This window comes from Nicotiana sylvestris, chromosome 2, assembly GCF_000393655.2.
Source record: "Nicotiana sylvestris chromosome 2, ASM39365v2, whole genome shotgun sequence".
Classification (NCBI taxonomy): domain Eukaryota; kingdom Viridiplantae; phylum Streptophyta; class Magnoliopsida; order Solanales; family Solanaceae; genus Nicotiana; species Nicotiana sylvestris.
This window is the reverse complement of record NC_091058.1, coordinates 133,376,433-133,396,554: the sequence shown is the minus strand read 5'-3', so window position 1 is coordinate 133,396,554 and position 20,122 is coordinate 133,376,433. Positions and strand designations below refer to the sequence as shown.

At 37.9% G+C, this 20,122-nt stretch overlaps 1 protein-coding gene across 1 annotated transcript; it reads left to right on the top strand.

Annotated features, from left to right (window-relative positions):
- The first annotated feature begins 12,356 nt into the window (after positions 1 to 12,356).
- Positions 12,357 to 12,770, top strand: LOC138885619 (uncharacterized). Its single transcript, XM_070166585.1, has one exon. It carries the CDS (start codon positions 12,357 to 12,359, stop codon positions 12,768 to 12,770), a length of 414 nt encoding a protein of 137 aa, XP_070022686.1.
- Positions 12,771 to 20,122: the final 7,352 nt, after the last annotated feature.

The window sequence follows — 20,122 nt, the reverse complement described above, 5'->3', positions numbered from 1 at the left end:
TTGAGTACAACTGAATTCAATATAGTGAAATTGAATACAATTCAATATAGTGAAATTGAATACAATTCAATATTATATTTTCCGTTATTAAACACCCGTAATCACTATTTTTAGGCAGATTACCTTACTGTATTTATAAATACATTCGCGTGAATACAGAATTAAGCAGTTGTAATCCCTATTTTTTACCTCACTGTATTTATAAATACAATCGCGCGAATACATGGAAAAGAGCACAATAGCAGTGAAATTTATGTAGAATTAATTTTGTTGAGTTAAACTAGGAGTGATACACGCTAAATGATCCTCTTTACGTTATTAAACAACTGGATTTCCCAATTTTTAGGGCGAATTATGCTACTGTATTCATGAATACAGTAACGCAAATACATTGAATATAATCCCATAACAACTGATAGCTATAAGAAGTAATTATATATATGATAGCAGTAGAAAGTTAATAAATATTAAATGAAAGTAATTTCTGAATTTTTTTATTTTTTACACTAATAATACATAAAACTTAGACTCAAAAAGTAAGTGTCATGGAAAATATACTCTAGAGTCTAGTCACATAAGTCCTAACACATGAAGTAATGAACTTTATGCGAAAACAATGGATAGGGATGCGGCGAACCGCTGGCGAAAAAGAGAGGAAGATGTTAAATGAGTGATTGGATTGTGGAAAAAATGAGTAGATGATGACAAAAAAAAAAAAAAAAAGAAAGAGAAAAGGTCATTGGAAAAAAAGCAGAGCAGGCAAAGGAATTATTTTTTTAACGCAAAAGTATCATTTTTTAAATGCAAAGGTATCATTGGTGTTACTACTGTGAATAATGGGGTAGGTGTAGGAGTAGACAGTTGAACAGAACAAGTTCTGCTTTTGCTGTAGCACCCACAAACACAATTTTCTGATTTTGGTTGGTGAATTTATTAGTGGTGTTTGCTTCAAATAATTCAAAAATAAAAAATAAAATATGCCCCATATCTTTCATGGGATATTTCGAAATCTAATATTCCTCAAAATTTCCCATTAAACGACCAGACCACCTGAGATTTGTCTATAAAAAATATTGTGTATATAAACTTGTTTATTACAATATGCTCACTCTATTAGAAAAGATTAACATACTCAATCAAAGGCCATTAATATTAGAAAAAGAACAATTTCACACTGAAAGTTAACGCACCAGCATAATCAAATTAAGATCAAGCATTATATATTATTTACAACTTCGATAGAGCCACAATTCTTTTTCAGGCTATAATACCCAACATAAGTCTACATTCCAACAGTTTAGTGGGCCCAAAATTTGCTATTCAGTGTGCCTAAAGTAAAAGTTATAGAAACATTCGCATATCTCCACTTAGGGTTCTCGTGCCATGTCCTATTAATTCTAGGAATTTTTACCTCCTATAGTAAATATTGATACCTTATTTATTTTAAATAAATACTCTTTTAAAAAATTATATTTCATAGCTACCTTTTAATTTTTATAACCAAATATCTATTTATAATCACCTCCTACCCTTAAGCCATAAAATATGTTTTGTATTATTTTTCTCTCATTCTTTGAGATTTTTCTCCACCACATCTCTCTCAACACTTTGTATAATTGCTAACGAGGTTTCGAGCATAAACTTCAGAAGGAATTTTAAAGATTGGGAGGTAACGAGGACTGCTCAATTTATTAATTCTGTTGAGCATGAATCTGAAGCTATTAGAAACAAAAGATAGTGTTACACGAAGGCCAAGCAGCAAAGGAGTGTTCTCAGTGAGTTCTTTTCTTGCTACAAGGATCCGATAAAGGTGGACTATTTAGCGAAGCCTTGGCTATGGAAACAAATTTGGAGGTCGTTTCGAGTCACAATCGGGGCCCTCTCGACGAGACGACATTGGAGTTGTTCTTGAATAAAGACGACGGAGTTTGGGGCTGAGCAACTTGAAGATTCAGGGTTTTTGCTCGACAGTGGATTCGCCGGAAATTAGGGTTTGTTCTTGAACAAAAACGATGGAGTTCGGGGCTGAGCAACTTGATTTTCTCTTAATATATTTCAATGTATTTTCAACGTATGACGCTGTATTTTCATTTATTTCATTGTATTCATTGTCTTTTTTTTCATTGTAATTCAATGTATCAAGCTATATTCCATGTATTTCATTGTATTCACTATCTTTTTTTCATTGCATTTCAATGTATCCTGCTGTATTCTATGTATTTCATTATATTCACTGTCTCGCTATATGCCATGAATGTATTCATATATTTTTTTAATTAATATAATTTATGTATTCAGATGTATTATATAATTTCTCTGAAGATTGCTATGTTTTTGGGGTATTTTTCGGTTGAGAATATTTTTTATAGCTGGAAAAATAAAATTTGTGTGTTATAATTGAGTTTGTTGAGTTATATTAGATGTCTATTATGTTAATTGCCATTTTCCGTTTAAAAACAGTGTAATCCCTGTTTCACGCCGTGAATACAGTCGAATACAATAACCTGTCCAGCTGTAATTCCATGTTTCACGCCATGAATACAGTCGAATACACTCGAATACAACAACTGATTAGCTGAACTTCCCTGATTCACGCCTATTTTTGCTACTGTATTCATGAATACAGTAGCTTAAATACATCTAATACATCTTATAACAACATAAAACGTATCTACAATCTGTAATATAGCAAATGATATCTATAGATAGCTAATTACCACTAAAAGATAGTGCTTTATGAAAATTTCTCTTAATTCTAACTCCCCTTGTACCTTTGTTGGTATGCGGTCAATCAGCATTCCTTCCAGCTTGAATTACACTGAATCATGGGCCTAAATGTTGTATTTTGGGATTTTAAGAGATCAAAATAGGTGAAAAAAAGAGATGAGTACGATTTCATATATCGCGCATATAACGGCCCGTTACCCTGATAAGCGATGACGAATTCAGAAAATTCAATAAGGGTGCTCAAATAAATTTTAAATACTCTTTGTCAATGGGCTATGCAAGGATATTCAAAGTATATTTTTAATCAATAACAAGTAATATTTTACTCTATACATAGTATAATTTTCAGCGAAGGATGATCAATTAACCACCCTTGGGCCAACATAGCTTGGCCCTTGCCGTTAAGGTATAGGGCATGTAATACATGTGCTATACATCAATAATCCATTCTTCCCCGGGCATTTTGTCGTACGTTGGTCCCCCCCCCCCCCCCTCTTTCTATTTTATTCTCCATTGTAACCCACCTTGTCCCACAAAAATCACATGTCGCTATAATTTTCCGGAGAAAACGTAAGATTCAAGGTTAGCTCGTGGCGTAGAACAAGATTTGAGGCCGATTTGCTAAAGAGGCGACGTATATTCACCGTTCAAAATTTTCAAACAATAGGCGTTTCGCTAAACTCTTTTCGTATAAATTGTTTATATTTTTGTGTAATTCATTTTTATTAATTTATGCCGTTGTTTTGTTGCGTGTTTTGTTATTTTTTTTAAAATCTGATTTTTTATTGCTATGATATTTAAATTCGATAAAATAAAATAAAAATATGGGATTATGTTTAAGGAATTTAAATTCCAGAAATTTCATAAAGTAAAAAAAAATAACCTTACTTATAGTTCTGTGTAATTTGTGATAATATGTGATGTTTTGTGATAATTCATTGTTAAGGATTTTAAATTCCAAAAATTTCATAAAATAAAACAAAATTAAAAACAATACCAAAATAAAAAAAATAACATTATTTATAATTCCGTGTAATTTGTGATAATACGTTACGTTTTATGAAATTGTGGTAAAATTTATTGAGTTTATTGAATTCGTTGAATATTGTCTAATTGTTGATATTTACTTTGTTGAATATTATCTAATTGTAGAACAATAATTATTTGTCTGTAATTAACGTAGTCCTTTATTATAATCAATTATGAATCATGTGTTAATAAATTAGTATGTAATCAATTACTAATCTTATAGTAAAAGTATGATCATATACCAATCAATTAAAATACGATAAGTTAAATAAATTAAATATTTAATGTTTGTTGGCTCACGAATAAAAATATAAATAGTTGACAGTATAAATGAGACTTGCCATTTTTTTGTCGTAAAATCTAAAAAAAAACTAACATATAATTTGTTACGAATTAAATAAATGGTAAATAATACCTTATATCAAAATAATTAATAAAAATATTTAAAATATCTAGATAAGTTAAACAAATTAAATATTTAGTATTATTTTAATGGCGAATAAAAATATAAAAGTTTGTCAGTACAAATAAGCCTCCACTGATTTTTGTAGTAAAATCTTAAAAACTAACATATAGACTTTTATCAATTAAATAAAGAAAAATAAATACTTATGTAACGACTCGACCGGTTGTTTTGAGTATTTGCATTTCGCTCGGTAGTTTGGGGCCACAAGTAGCTCCGTATGATGTATTAGGACTTGTGTGCAAAATTTGAGTCATTCTGAGTTGATTTGATATATTTCAGTGCAAGTTTTTGGAAGTTGAAAGTTCGAAAGTTCATTAAGTTTGTTTGAGGCGCATTTCGTCGTTTCAATGTTGTTATGCATGATTTGAGGCCTAGAATTGGTCTGTATTATGTTATGAGACTTGCTTGTATGTTTGTACAGGGTCTCGGGGGGCTCGAGTGAGTTTCGGATAGGTTTGAGCTGCGTTGTGCTCGTTTTCTTATGTTTTGTTGTCTTTTCTTCAAGCATAAATGGTACCACATTAAGCAAATGAGCTCCGATTTCTGTTTTGATTGAAACATTTGATCCGTATCGTAATTTCGGAGCCATAGCAGAAAGAATCATCAAATTTGGACATTGCATTAGGAATTTATGATAATTTTACTAAGAATTGGGTAGTCAGCTTTTGTTTCAGATTAATTACGAAATTGCCATTAAATTCGTATTTAAAAATCTGCACTATTTGCAAATATTGGAAACACCATATCTCCTTCATTATAAGGTCAAATGGAGTGATTCAAAAGCCTAACTTGACTAATATTTTACAAGGAGTTTATTGGAGGCATAAAAAGTGAATTTCAAGATTGTTTGGCACGAGAAATGAGGCAGAATAGCTGGCAGAAAAATATAAAATACGGGTTTGTTCATTTGGTCATATTTTGAGTTGGGGAGCTATGGGCGATTTGGAGGCGATTTTTAGCATATAGATTGGGGTAAGTGTTCTCTGCTCGGTTTTGGTTATATTTCATGAATCCATCTTCGTTTTTGGGATTTGATTGATAATTTCAAAGTGAAATTTGGGGGGTTTTGCCTAAAGTTTCATAAAGTGAATTTTTAAGTTTTGAACATCGATTTGGAGTCGGATTTGAGTGAAATTAGTATGGTTGAACTCATAATTGAATGGATTGTCGGATTTTGTGAGTTTTGTCGGGTTCCGAGGTGCGGGCATGGGTTGGGCTTTTTGGCCGATTTTGGGCTTTTGATTAAGATTCGACCTTTTTCAATTGGGATTGGTTCCTTTAGCATTATTTGATGTATTTGAGTTATTTTTGGTTAGTTTCGAGCCGTTCAGAGGTCGAAACGGCGAGATGGAATTTTAGACCATCGTTTGGTTTGCTCGGTATTGGAATTGGCTTGTTCGAGATAAGTAACTCTTCTAAACTTAGTGCTAAGGCTATGAAACCCTGAATTACGTATTATGTGATTGGTATTGAGGTGACGCGCGCACATGCTAGATGACTGGCGTATGGGCTTGCACCCTGTGAATTGTGACACTATTGTTTTCCATGGCACCATATAGTGGCCCTATCTTGTTGATATCTGTGTTTTCACCATGTGATAAAGTAATTGAGTTGTTAATCATGATAGATATCATGTTTAAGCTTTATGCCGATACTGTTGGGACCTATAGTGGTCATTTCTTGCTGTCATCCTACTAGTTTTCATTGATATTTCGTACTCAGTCATATTCATGCATTTATATCATGTCTTAGTCTCAGTTATTTTTCATTAGCACATCATATCATTGTTCCAGATTAGTCTTCATGACATTGTGATCCCATGGGTGAGACTGGAGAGATTGATGATTGAGTGAGGCCGAGAGCCTGATTATGAGTGACAGTTATAGGGTTGGGCTGCACGTCGCAACATGTTATATAGATTTATGCCTGGATCTGGCTTGTGATAACGCTTGGGCTGAAGGAGGCCCTCCTGAGTCTGTACACATCCCCAATGAGTGCGGTTGATTATATTGAGGGATGGATCTTCCCTGTATATGGATCTTGTCTGAAGCATTTATATACCTGGAGATGGATCTTCTCCATGGGGCCGGATTGGCCTTCCTCGGTATTGAGTGACTGATGGTCAGTGATGTATATATTCCGGGATAGATCTTCCCTGGGCCAAATGAGCCATATACAGTACCTAGTGGTTGAGCATGATAAGTGAAAAGTATGAGACAGTGAGATTGGATACTCTGAGAGTGTGAGTACATGATTCATCTCTGAGATACATGGCATTGGCATGAACATATGACATACATGCGTAAAGATGTATTTTTCCTCATGATGTACGGTATCACATCATTCATGACTTTTACACATATTGATATATGGCATAAAGAGGTATTTCACACTTGTTATCTGGAAAAAAAATGAAACATCTTATTTATTATGAAAAGGATTTTTAGAAAAATTACAGTTTTCAAACTATCTCATATTTTACGACAATTTCGGTAAAGGATTTGAGTTTCATTGATATTCTTCAAACTATCTCATATTTACGATGATTTCGATAAAGGATTTGAGTTTCACTGATATTCTTGAAAAGCGGAACTATTTTCGAAAAACTGTGAAAAAGCTGAGCATTTTATCTCTGAGTTACTTCCTAATTTATATGCTCTACATTATTATGAACTGTTGTTGGTTATCGGTGTTGGACCCAACTTATTTCAGCTTGTCACTACTTTCAACCTAAGGTTAGGTTTGTTACTTACCAATACATGGGGTCGGTTGTACTGATACTACACTTCTGCACATTGCGTGCAGATGTTGTCTGTTGTTGTTGCTGTGTTCGATAGTTGCTGGATTTGAAGATGTACATGCGTTCCGGTTGTAGCTGCCTCTTGTTTATGGTCGTTGTAGATTTATAAAACTCCGTTTATGTACTTTTCAAATAGAAGGTGTATTTACTTCAATCAGCTTTGTAATTTCTATTCTTAAAAGCTCATGATTTGTACTACCAGTCATTGGGAAAGTGTATAGATTTAGATAATTCTCTTGTTTAAACTGCCTTATTAAATATTATGGGAATTGGATAGTATAATTGGTTTACCTAGCGGGTTGGGTTAGGTGCCATCACGACCTGTGTGTTTTGGGTCGTGATAGTTTTGTAGTAGAGCTCTAGGTTCATAGGTTCTACAAGTCATGAGCAAGTGTCTAGTAGAGTCTTGCGGATCGGTATGATGACGTCCATACCTATCTTCGAGAGGCTACAAGGCATTTAGGATATACTTCCCATCTGTTTTTCCTTATCGTGCGGCATTGATTCAGCTTAGCTCATAATCCTTTGAATTCCTTCCACGCATTCGTATGCGCACATGAGCGCTTGGTATCAGTTGTGCATCGACGGCTTGTGAGTCCTTGGATGAGGTGCGATATGTGATTACTGTATGTTGATGATGGGCCAGTCTAGAGGACTTGAGGTCAGGTTTTGACTGTAGCTTGAGCATAGAGGTGTTGATTATGTGAGTACGTGCTTTTGGATTTATATGTCCGATAATGTCCCTATTAGTGGAAATTGTGACTGGATGTCTACGTGATGAGTATGAAGTGACTGCAAGATGTGTTCATATGGGTTGGATTTGACGAGAAGAATTTGCTTGCAATGTAAAAAGGACTATTGGGTGCTTGATTTCTACCTTTATGTGATGTATAGAATCGAGTTATGAGCACATTGGGGAATCTTTCATGTTATTTAATTGCGGAACGAATTATATTCTCTTATCTTGTTGATGAGTTCATAATCAGAAAGATTAAGTAATTTTGTAATAATTGTGATTGTGGAAGGGAATGGAAATATGTTAGTTTGAGGCTAAGCAGGTGGGTTATCTCCTGCAGGGTGTCCTGAGGTTGCGGGATCCCTATGTTGTTTTGTAGCAAGTTCTCTTTTACCAGTCAATTATATGTGCTGCAATTTTGAGTTTGGATCACTTATGAGAGTTGGCTTGACTATTACAAGGGCGAATGCGAGATTTGTAGATGATTTGATATGCTAGATGGTTTGTGCCGAGCTTATGGAGGATTTAGTTGAATCTCACTGCGATATTGTGGCTGTAATAAAGTATGGGCATTGTGAGTTATGGTGTTTTTTGATCTATGCTTTTGAGCCAAGTGGGGGGTCCGCTATTGATAAGTTGATTACACGGTTATGTGTTGTATTGGTTTCAGTTTGAGGTATACTTGTGAATGAGTTATGTTCTGTAGAGGGTGAGATCGAGGATGACTCGAGTAAGGGAATTTCTGGATACGGGTTGTATTATAATCTATCGGTATATGGAAATCACGGAATGATTTGAGTTGTTATTGGTGAAGGATGTAATGTGCATGGAGCAAAAATTTATTTAGTTGCATTAAGGTGGGGTTACTTCCTTGGGTGTTGGTGTGCTAATGGGGCACATGTCATTCGGTCCATTTGATCAGTCTAATTGAGATTTGAGCAGAGTGGGTGACTCTCGAGAATGGTTCTAATGGGTTCAAGAATTATATGTAGCAATTGGGAATCTTCAGGATTTGCATATGGCTAGAAACTGAGATTTACATTGGAAGATATCAAGACTTGCGACATTTCTATATCCTTATGGATTCTATATTTCAGTATCAGGAAGGTAAGAGGAACAACTTTAGATCTGCAGAAGTTCTCTTCGAAGTAGGTATCTCGGTTGTGATACTTTTAGGTTGCTTAAGGGGAATTCAGCGGATTATAAGTCTTAGGGCGGTGCGGTCCTATGCTAAAGTTTGTGGGGAAAGTTTTGGTTAAGGATAGTAGTTTTCTAGCAAGGAAAAGTATAAATTTGAAGGCAATTCGGAAGGAACTCGGAGAACTAGAACAGCTTAGTAACAGGTTGGATCAACATGGTAACAAATGTGATTGGCTCTTTTCGTTCTTATGATGTAGTGAGTTTCTACAGGTGTTTTGTGGTGATACCCTCGGGTTTTGATGGCTTGTGAAACTTGGTTGAGTTAGAGGGATTCAATCATGACAGTTTAGTTAAGTGCACATGGGTTTCGAAGAGTTCTTGATGGTTTCTACCACGGTTTGAGATGTACATTTCCTACTGGTGTGTAGGACAAGTTGCGTATTGTGATTTTTCCTGGATGGGATCAAATGGAAGGTTCTTGGCTAATTGTGTATGTAGTTGCTCATGACTCATAGTGGATTATGAAGTTCTCGTATTTTCATATAATGGTATGGTCACTACTAAAAAAACCAGGGTTTAGCGACAGACAAAATCTATAGCTAAACAGAAAAATCCGTCGCTAATCTCATTTAGTGACAGATTAGCGACGGATTATCAAAAGATTCTTCTAGCAACGAGCATTTTAGCGACAGATTAGCAATGACGTTCGTAGCTAAATCCAGTTTTTTTTGTAGTGGGTATATGCGATGTATTGTATGGGATTGAAATTGGCAAGTGCAAGGTCACGATTCAATTTTGAATGGAAGGACGTAATTACTTAGGCAGCATGGACTGTTTCAGATGGCTAGGTAAATGGCATTACTATATGGTATGGCTTGATGAGAGTATATAATTTAGAAGGGGCAATGTATTTGATTTATGGATACTTCTTTGGTATTGTGATACTCGTCTAGCTGATCGACTGTTGATTCAAATTTTGCTTTGTGGCACAAAAGAATTTTAGAAGTATTCCTCATGGGATGATCGCGTATTAGAGATGTGTTAGAAATTCGGGTGGTGGAGTTGGGGATTAGATATGGTGGTTCGTGTGTTCTATGGATTTGGAGACTGGGAGTTCTCAGGAACAAATTGTTTCATGGATGTGGACTATGAAAATGTGGCCAAAGCTAGTCAGAGGATGGTATGTATTATGATTAGGCCATTGTGGACCTTCGGAGGGTTATTTATCTATTTGTGGATGACTAGAGATGATTTGGGGTCCATTGGTAGGCCCAATTAGGATGTGTATTCTACACCGGGTCGGATTGGTTGGCTCCATACTTCTATGGTTGAGGGATGTGCCATTCGGTTGTTGTTGAGCTCATTCGTGTTCTAATATGATCTGTTAGTTACTCTTCTATGCTACGGGGAGTTGCTATTCGTTGGTTATATGCACATATAGTGCGATTTTATTGGGGCCTTATAGCGGAATTTGAGCGAGATGTGTATTTCGGTATTGCATGATTGATTGTGTATTGGTTATGCTCTTTCGGGTTTTGTGTGGCATTGTGTCATTTGCTTCTCCATGGTTATAGTAATGCACTTTGGATGCTTGATGTCGAATTTTGCGTGGTTGTTGATTTTGAGCAAGTTGGATTAAGGTATATGCCATGGACCAGTATTTGGATGGGGTCATGCATTGTAGCGGAGTTATGTTGAGGTATGAATCTTTGTATTAGATTCGTGTGATGGTCCTATGGTGTGTGATGGACTTTCGGCATTTCGTTGTGGCAGTACTTGTTAAGCATACGAGACAGTCCTCTCGTTTGAGTCATTTTCTATGATTTGAGTTCATTAGGATTGTTGCTTACTGGTGCACAGATTGTACGGGGTGTGGTTTAGATTGTATGGATGTGGCATGTCACTATAGTGATTGTGTTAGATGAGATGAGGTCATTGGACCTAGAATGGGTGCTAACGGATCTGATTGTTGTATATTTGGAAGGATATTGTTGTTGATCAGCTTAGAAATTTGCTATAGTTCCTATCGAAGGAGAGGGAGTTCCACAACTGGTTGATCTAATAAATGGTTATGAGTTTCTACGTGTTTCTTTCATTATCAGCAGTACACAAAGGCTTTAGAACGAGGTTTTGTTTGACATGATGTTTATTACCGGTATTGGGTTGTTTTGAGCAACTACTGTGATCAAAAATTTTACAACGAGTATGCGAGTCGTGTGGTATGTTGGGTGATTACATCCTGGGTTGTGGTTATGACTTGATATAGCTTGTCCAGGCTTATACATTATGTAGATGCAAAGCTTGGGTCTTGTAGTAAATTCCAGATGTTGAAAATTGGATTTTGTAGTTTATGAACTAAGGTTGAAGTAATTATCTTCAGTTATGTTATGTTGTCGGGCGGTTAGGTTACACGGCGGTTTGACAGCTTAGGAACAACTCTTGGCACGTTCGAGGATAAACTTATATTTAAGTGGGGGAGAATGTAACAACCTGAACGGTCATTTTGAGCATTTGCATTTCGCTCGGTAGTTTGGGGGCACAAGTAGCTCTGTATGATATATTAGGACTTGTGTGCAAAATTTGAGTTCATTCCGAGTTAATTTGATATGTTTCGGGCCGAGTTTTTGGAAGTCAAATGTTCGAAAGTTTATTAAGTTTGATTTGAGGCGCGTTTCATAGTTTCAATGTTTTTATGCATGATTTGAGGCCTCTAGTTGGTCAAAGCAAATTAGACGAATCTAGTTTGCTTTGTTTATTGGTTTATTGTAGGGCATATCTCATTGCAAGATTCATCGACTGGAATCCGATTTTATTTCCATTATACTTATTTTCATTTTATTTAGTTAGTAGAACCTTCTAACTATATATTACTCTTATACAAATTCTCTTGCTTTCATCCAGGATTTTCTCTAAAGACGGGGAATTCTAAATGCCCTTTCGTTTGAATTACCTCCTGAGGTAATTAAGAACCTTAGCATAACTCCCACCCCTTGTAAAGAATAAAAAAATGATAGAATTAGCTGGAGCCTTAACTCGAATGGTATCTTCTCTACTAAGTCTTGCTATAACCTTCTCAGTAAACCCAATCATATATCCAACTCCTTCAAATAGATCTGGGACCTTCGCTGCCCAAACAAAATTAATTTTTTTATGTGGAAATGCATGCATAATCGTATTCCCTGTCGAGCCTCCCTAGCCAAAATAGGTATGAACATTGATGCAACTTGTATTGTTTGCATAATGGGAATGGTAGATATCCATCACATTTTTTTGGATTGCCTAATCTCGTGCCATTTTTGGAGGAACATGGGCCTCACTTCCCTAGACATAGTTGGTGATGAAAACTGGCTAGTAAAACTAAGGGATATTTTCATCTTCCATAACTCAAACAAGATTAGTTGGGAAACCTATTCCTATACTCCATATGGGAAATATGGAAAAATAGAAATCTCAACAACATGAACAACCTCAATTGCAATTTGGATACTAATAAAACTATTCACCATGCATGGGAATTTATCTTCTTCACAGAGAAAAATACTTCCAGTAACAAAAAAGTTAAAACTGAGATCAAGTGGCACAAACCTCCTAAAAACATGATTAAATTAAACCGTGATGGTGCTTTTTCTAGTAATAACAATGCAGCAGGACTTGGTGGCACATTCCGAAACAGCAATGGAGATTGGATCATAGGATTCCACAAGGAAATCCAAGCACTTTCAGCCACACATGCAAAATTGATGGCTCTACCAGAGGCACTAAAGATTGAAAAAGAATCGAACTTCATAAATCTGGAAATCGAAACTGATAGCATGTCTATCATTAAGCTTATGTATGAAGATTGTAATAACTTTTCTAACATTGTCTCTTAATGCAGATGGTTAATGCTCCAACTGAAGCTCCCATCCCTGAAGCATAATGATCGAGGCCAACCCTGCACTACTATTGAGTAGCGAGAGAGATCGAAGTAGCTTTTACCCGATGAGGTGGGGATCGATTTCCACAGGAAGCTAGATATTTGAGTTGAGTGTCTATCTAAAGTGGAGTTGTGTATTTGTTCCAAATTACGCTTCTAAACATTTTGGGTTTTGATTTTACTTCTAATTGTATAATACTACGATGCTAAATTATGTTAAATAAAGCTAAGATTAGACTATTGAGAATTGATCAAATAGATAAAAGGCACTAGGGTAATGATTCTCCTAGGTGATTAATTAACGGATTCTTGAGTCTAAGGCTAGATTGTCATATTTGGAGAGTATGATATAACCATTTCACGATTCTACTCACTCTACACCTCTCGACGGTTCAAGTGATTTTGCCCTAATTGACTTTCTCAAGTTCAATTGGGTATGAAAATTTGTGCAAGCAATTGAGGTTCAAGTTGGGTATTACTATCTCTAGATTTAACCCTTTAATTGGGGCTATCAATCTCTTGAGTACGCCTCAATTCCTTGTTGGATCAATTTCAGAGACTTAGGCTCTCTTTCTCAAGAACAGCCAAAGTCAACTAAACAATAACTAGTGTTTGCAACCATTAATTCAACAATTAAACATGAAATTAGTCTAAATATCAAACACCCATAGCCAATCAAGCCCTAAAATACAAGACCCATTAATTACCTACACTAGGGTTGAGCCATAACCCTACCTTATGGGTCTAACTACTTATAATTAGAGAAGAAAATAGAGCAATAGATGAAGAAAAGCTCATAATAATTAATTGCTAAATTAAACTTGAAGATTCAATGTTGAAATTAAGCTAAAATTACTCAAAATAGGTGTAAGAAACGAAGTCACGAGCGTAGCTCTGAGTACAAAACTATTTGATGACCTAAAACTGGAAAAAAAGAAGCTATTTATACTAAGCTAAAAATTCTGAACGAAAATACCCCTGCGGGGCTAGTGCGGACCGCACAAAATCGAGTACGGTTGCACGAAGGCTCTGGGCTTGAATAATCAGCTCTCTGAACTTGGGTAATGTGGACCGCACAAAGTCGAGTGCGGCCACGGTGGCTTCTATTGCGGTCCGCGGACCGCATTGGGCTTCAACCTTCAAACTGGCAACTCTCTGAACCTTGGCTCTGCGGACAGCACGAAATCGAGTGCGGCCGCGGTGCACCCAATGCGGACCGCACAAAACCCTTTGCGTCCGCATTGCCTTATGGCCTAAAAAACAACCTCTCTGAACTTCACTTTTGCGGACCACACAGAATGGTGTGCGTCCGCACTGACCCTATTTTGACTGAGCTTGGTCTTGTTTTGGTACTTGTGCAAGTTTCACTCCTTTTTGAGATGGTTTTGGCACCTTGTCACCTTGTTGATCAAACCTGCAATTAAGCACAATTTGTGAGCCTTTGGGGCTATTTTGTACACTTTTCTAATCAAAACTTAAGCAAGAAGCAGTGTAAAATGCATCATAATCCCTAGTTATCAACTCCCCCCAAACTTAAGCTTTTGCTTGTCCTCAAGCAAACAAAATAAGACCTACCCCTTAAGAGAAAATCCAAGAAGATTTAGTTGTCATAAAGTGACCTCATCTAGCATCAGTTGGGACTAACAATTGCCCTCAATAAATGAATCATTAACAACATTTACTCTTTTAAACACCATGGTTTAAGTGCGACATTAGAGCATCAAGAGTTGACTCAACCCATCAAAGAAATTCTTTCTATTACTTTGGTCATTGTGGAACCCAAACTCACATATCCTCAACTTTCCCTAAGCAAACCTCACCTTTAAGATAGTGGCACTCAGAATGAGGTTAATGGAAGTACACTCATCTTTCTCAAGGAAAAGTCACAAGTCCGGCTTTAAGTACCATATGCTTACCCTTTATGTGAGTCACCACTAATGTAAGCTTCATTCAACTAGAGATCATATAGGGATTTTGTGGAGACATATTGAAGACTTTTGGTTCAGGGTAGGAAATGTTTGGTCTAAGTAGGTTCCATCTTCCCTTAAGCACTTCATTTGCTTCATTTTGGCATGCATTAACTTGACTCTTTAAGTTATTTCACTTCTTTCTAAGGGGTTAGAGAGACACACTGCCACTCTTTCTTGTTCATTTCAACACTTTTCTCCTTTCTCAATTTTCCACACCTTTCATTCTTTTCTTTTATTGAATCCCTTTATTCATTTCTACATTGAACATTCTTTTTCTTTTTTTGTTGTCTTTTTGGTTTTCTTTCTTTTTCATTGCCTTTTCTTTTCTTCATTTTGTGCCTTTTTACCACTTTGTTGCAATCCTCGTCTCTCCCCTCAAATTTATACTTTTTCCATGTGCTAAGGAAAGATCGGGTGCCAAGAGAGGGTATCTTTTAGAACGGGTAAAGGCTTGTATCATGGTTATTGAAGGAAAAAGGTCTAAGGCTCAAAAGGATTGACTAGGGATTTTATCATTGATAGGATATGGAAGTGTTCAAGCTATCATTTGGATCAAGGAGAGCCTATAATCATGCCTCAAGTCAAATTACACTTAGGATTTCGCCTCGACAAACATTCAGGGCAAGTTCTAGACCAATGGCTCGGGACTTGGACTTGCAATGCAATTTCTCACCACACAAGCTATGGTATCGCTAAAGACACAGAGTCGGGGGCCACAACAACCTTAGATAAGATTTGAGCACACAATGGTCCCGAAAAATCACTTGATGGTTATCAGTCAACACAAGAGTTTCAAGGTCACGACTTACACCATCCTATACACAACGATTTGTTTTTTACCGTAAGATCAAAGGCAAATGTGTTAGGCCCAAGTGAAGCTTTGCTTGAGGCACCCTTACCACTAACTACTAAAAAGCAAAAAGAAAAGAAAAATAGACTCAAACCCTTAAGAAGGTAGTCATGCCATCCATCATCGGGAAGTGCCATCCGATCCATACAAACTCCACCTTTGGAAAGAACCATGTCATTAAGAAAACCAAAGGCTTATTGCAAAAATCCAAAACCAGAAGCTACGAACATAAATAAGAAGCTAAGAAAGAAAAATTGCGGAAAGTAAAATGAATATATACAAGAGGGGGGTTTAGTCGAATATACAATAAGGGAGATGAATATATACAATGTAAAATAACTTTTATATACAGACCCAAGGTAAGAAAAGTACAGAAAATATAATAAAATACGGAAATTATATACATACCAAAGATGAAAAAGAAAGAAAGAAATAAAAATCTGTCATATATATACAGTCATCCAAATCAATCAAAGTAGGGCCTACCCCCTCAAATGAAAGCTGGCATTGTCCTCAATGCCAACTAAGCAAAATAAGCACCAAAAATAAAGGAAAGAGGATATAGAAACTCCCTATGGGCCATCCGTCTGCATGGGGTCCTCTGTCGAGGTCCTTGGGTCCTCAATATGCTCGGGAACCTGAGACTGGCTCCTTGTGACCTGTGGCTCCGCTGCTGGGACCTGGGCCTGGACAAGCTTCTGAGCTACATCCTGTGGCTGACTGGAGGAAGTCTTCGGTGGGTCTGCCAACTGGATCACTACATCATCTGTATGGGGGATCACCCTCTTCCTCTTGGGAGGCCTCTCCGACTGCACTTGCTGGGGATGGGCTGCTGGCACCGGGTCATGTAGTAACAAATCCAAAGGAAGGTGATTTGCCTTCAACATATCAACCTCAACCCATAACTCCTTCACGGACTCCTTGGAAGCCCAAGTCTTCCTTATCTTCTTGGCCTCCCTAGCAAGCTCCTTGAGAGCCTTTCCGTGTGAATCAACAACATCCATGAGCACTTTCTGAGTATCAAGGATCTTCTTCTGGTTGTCCAAAATATCTTTGAAAGCGTCCTCAATAGACTGTGGGACTAGTGGAGGCGGAGGAGCTGACTGCACATGAATATCTCCTACCTTTTTGCCTCAAAATTCAGTGTCCTCCTCAATATTTTTACTCCCGCAGTCAGCCAATCGGGAGCGGTACCTGGGATTTCCAAGTACTCTGCCAACCACAGACGTGCCTCTTCACCCAATTTCATTTTGTTAAGGTACAAAGAATCATCCTCCTCCATGAAGCCCAAATAGTCATTGATGGTCTTGCCATCAAACTTCACTTTCAAGTTCCGGACTTTGGTGACCGTGGTACCCTTTTTGATGTGGGCCACATTGGTGTAGAATTCTTTCACCAAATGCTTATTTACGTCATCCACATTCCCGATAAAGTAGTCCCATCCAGCTCTATCATTGAATTGCCTCAACACATTTGGATTGTGAGGCAAAAGATCCGGGGTAATGATTTTTCTCTCCGGAATCAACCTCTTCTCTAGCCACCACTCTCTGAACTTATGGTAGGCAATCTCACTGACGAACTGGTCCTCCCATGCCTCCGGGTTCCTAGTCCGCTCAACCCTGCCAATTTGGGGCTCACCCCCTTATGCTTCCTCCCCCTTCTCCGGTATCGCATCCTCTCCAGATAATGAAGCTGTGGGAGAGGTGGAGTACTCATCTCCACTGCCGTCATCTGAGCCCTTAGATGACTCAGAAGATACATCAACTGAAGCTTGGGCAGTGGGGGATACTGGGGGTGTATCTCTCAATCTGTTTCTCTTCGGCCAGTCAACAATGTACTCTGGCACGGAGTCTGATGATGCCTCCCGGGAGGGCTCGTACTCACTCCCCGACTGATCAATAGCCCTATCAGCAGCTCTAATGATTTTCCTTGTGTTTTTTATGTTTTGTCGATCTTGGGTGGTCAAATTTATCATCTTTTGTTTCCCACCCCGGAGGACTCTCCTCTACCTGGTTGTTTAGCACCTTTGCCTCTTAATTTTACCATTGTCTGCAAACAACAATTGTTAGACTTATTAGTATCCAGAAAAACATTATAATTCACAGTTGCAGAAAAAATGTTGCAGACAGTTCACTTGTTTCAAAGTGCGGACCGCACAAAATACAGTGCGGCCGCAAAGAGGCCAATGTGGACCGCACAAAATGGCACCGCGGTCCGCACAGAGGTAGGGTTCAGACTACCTACTCTCTGAATAAATGCACCATGGACCGCACAAAATGCCATTGCGGTCTGCATTGAGGCACCGCGGATCGCACAAAATGCAATGCGGCCACAGTCCTCAATGATCAAGTTTCAGAACTTCATCAATGCGGTCCGCACAAAATACCACTGCGTACTGCACAGGGGCACCGAGGACCGCACAAAATCCACCGCGGTCCGCACTGAGTACCAAGTAGCAGCACCAATCTAAGGTTCATGACATGTTCAAATTAAGTTCACTTTTCACCTAATGAAGAGTCCATAAGTGTTGGTTCAGTCATTTACTACCTAATCCTAATTAACACAGCAATTTAACTACCCTAAGCTACAAATTCGAAGGAAAAATGGGAAGGGAAGAAGAAGAATTAAGAAAACAAAAATGTAATGAAAATAATAAAATTACACAATTGAGAAGAAGTTAGATTTATCAGATGTGAGAAGTACTAAAGATAGATGAGTCTTAGCAGTTAATTACGAGCAAGAATGGAGATGAATAGTGAATTTTTTAAGTTCTGAGAGTAAAGGATCGAAAAGTATAAAAGGAGGGCCTCAGGTCCTATTTATAGAGAATGTCCTGGGGCCCAGTATACCTACCCACCACGGACCGCACAAAATGTTACCGCAGTCTGCGATGCTCGAAACCAAAGGGATCAGACAAGACAACCACTGCGGTCCGCACAAAATGCAATGCGGCCGCAGTGGACCACAGTGGACCACACAAAATGTAATGCGGCTGCGGTGGTAAATTTTAGAGAACCTCAACTTTTGGCAATTCATCAGCGCGGTCCGCATTGATTTCTTACCCCCACACTAAGGTCTCTGCGTCCGCACAAAATGGCAGTGCAGTTCGCATTGACAATATTCCGAGAGTAGTCATTTTCCAACTTTTTCCTACACTGCATCAACATAATCCTACAACATCTCACAACTAGTCAGTCCAAAAATAAACCCTACACTACAATGAAAATCAAAGAAAAACAAGAAGAAAATGCCTCCCAAAAAGCGCCTGATATAACATCGCCGCACGATGCAGGTTACCATCAAATCATTTGAGATGAAGAAGTGCCACCACGTGGCTGTCATCAATTTGTCCAAAGTAGTGCTTGACCCTATGCCCATTTACTCTGAAAACTTCCCCATTTTTGTTTTTCAAATCAAGGGCACCAAAAGGAGTCACAAGTACCACTTCAAAGGGTCCACTCCATTTTGATTTAAGCTTTTCCGGAAATAGACGTAACCGAAAATTGAACAAGAGAACCAAGTCACCCACTTTGAACTCCTTTCCACGAGCATATTTATCATGAAGGTACTTCATCTTGTCCTTATACAAGGACGAACTGGAGTAGGCATGGAATCAGAATTTATCAAGTTCATTAAGCTGCTCCACACGAAGATTGGCTACAACATCCCATTAAAGATTTAGCTTCCTCAAAGCCCACATGGCCTTGTGCTCTAACTCAACCGGTAGATGGGTAGCTTTCCCAAACACCAACCGATATAGAGACATACCAATCAGAGTCTTGTAAGCAGTCCTATAAGCCCATAGAGCATAATCCAACTACTTTGACCAATCGGTTCTATTTGCATTGACCGTCTTTGACAATATACTCTTGATTTCCCTGTTCGAGACTTCAACTTGGCCACTCGCTTGAGGATGATAGGGAGTAGAAACCTTGTGGTTGACACCATACTTTGCAAGTAAAGTGTCAAAAGCTCTATTGCAAAAATGAGACCCCCCATCACTTATGATTGCATAAGGAGTACAAACCTTGTAAAAATGCTCTTCTTGAGAAATACAACAACACTCTGGGCCTCATTGTTAGGTAAATCCACGACTTCAACCTACTTCGAAACATAGTCAACTGCCACAAGAATGTATGTGTTCCCACAAGAGCTAACAAATGGGCCCATGAAATTAATGCCCCATATATCAAAGATATCCACTTCAAGAATGGTATTGAGAGACATCTCATCTTTCTTCAAAATTCCACCCGCTCTTTGGCATTCGTCGCATCTCTTCACAAAATCACCCGCATCTTTGAACAACGTTGGCCAATAAAACCTACAACTAAGAACTTTCGAGGCAATCCTCATCCCACAATGATGACCACCATAGGGTGAGGAATGGCAAGCCTCTAAGATACTCAATTGTTCCTTCTCTGGGATACACCTTCAGATCATACCATCCGTGCAAATCTTGAACAAGTACAGCTCATCCCAATAGAAATC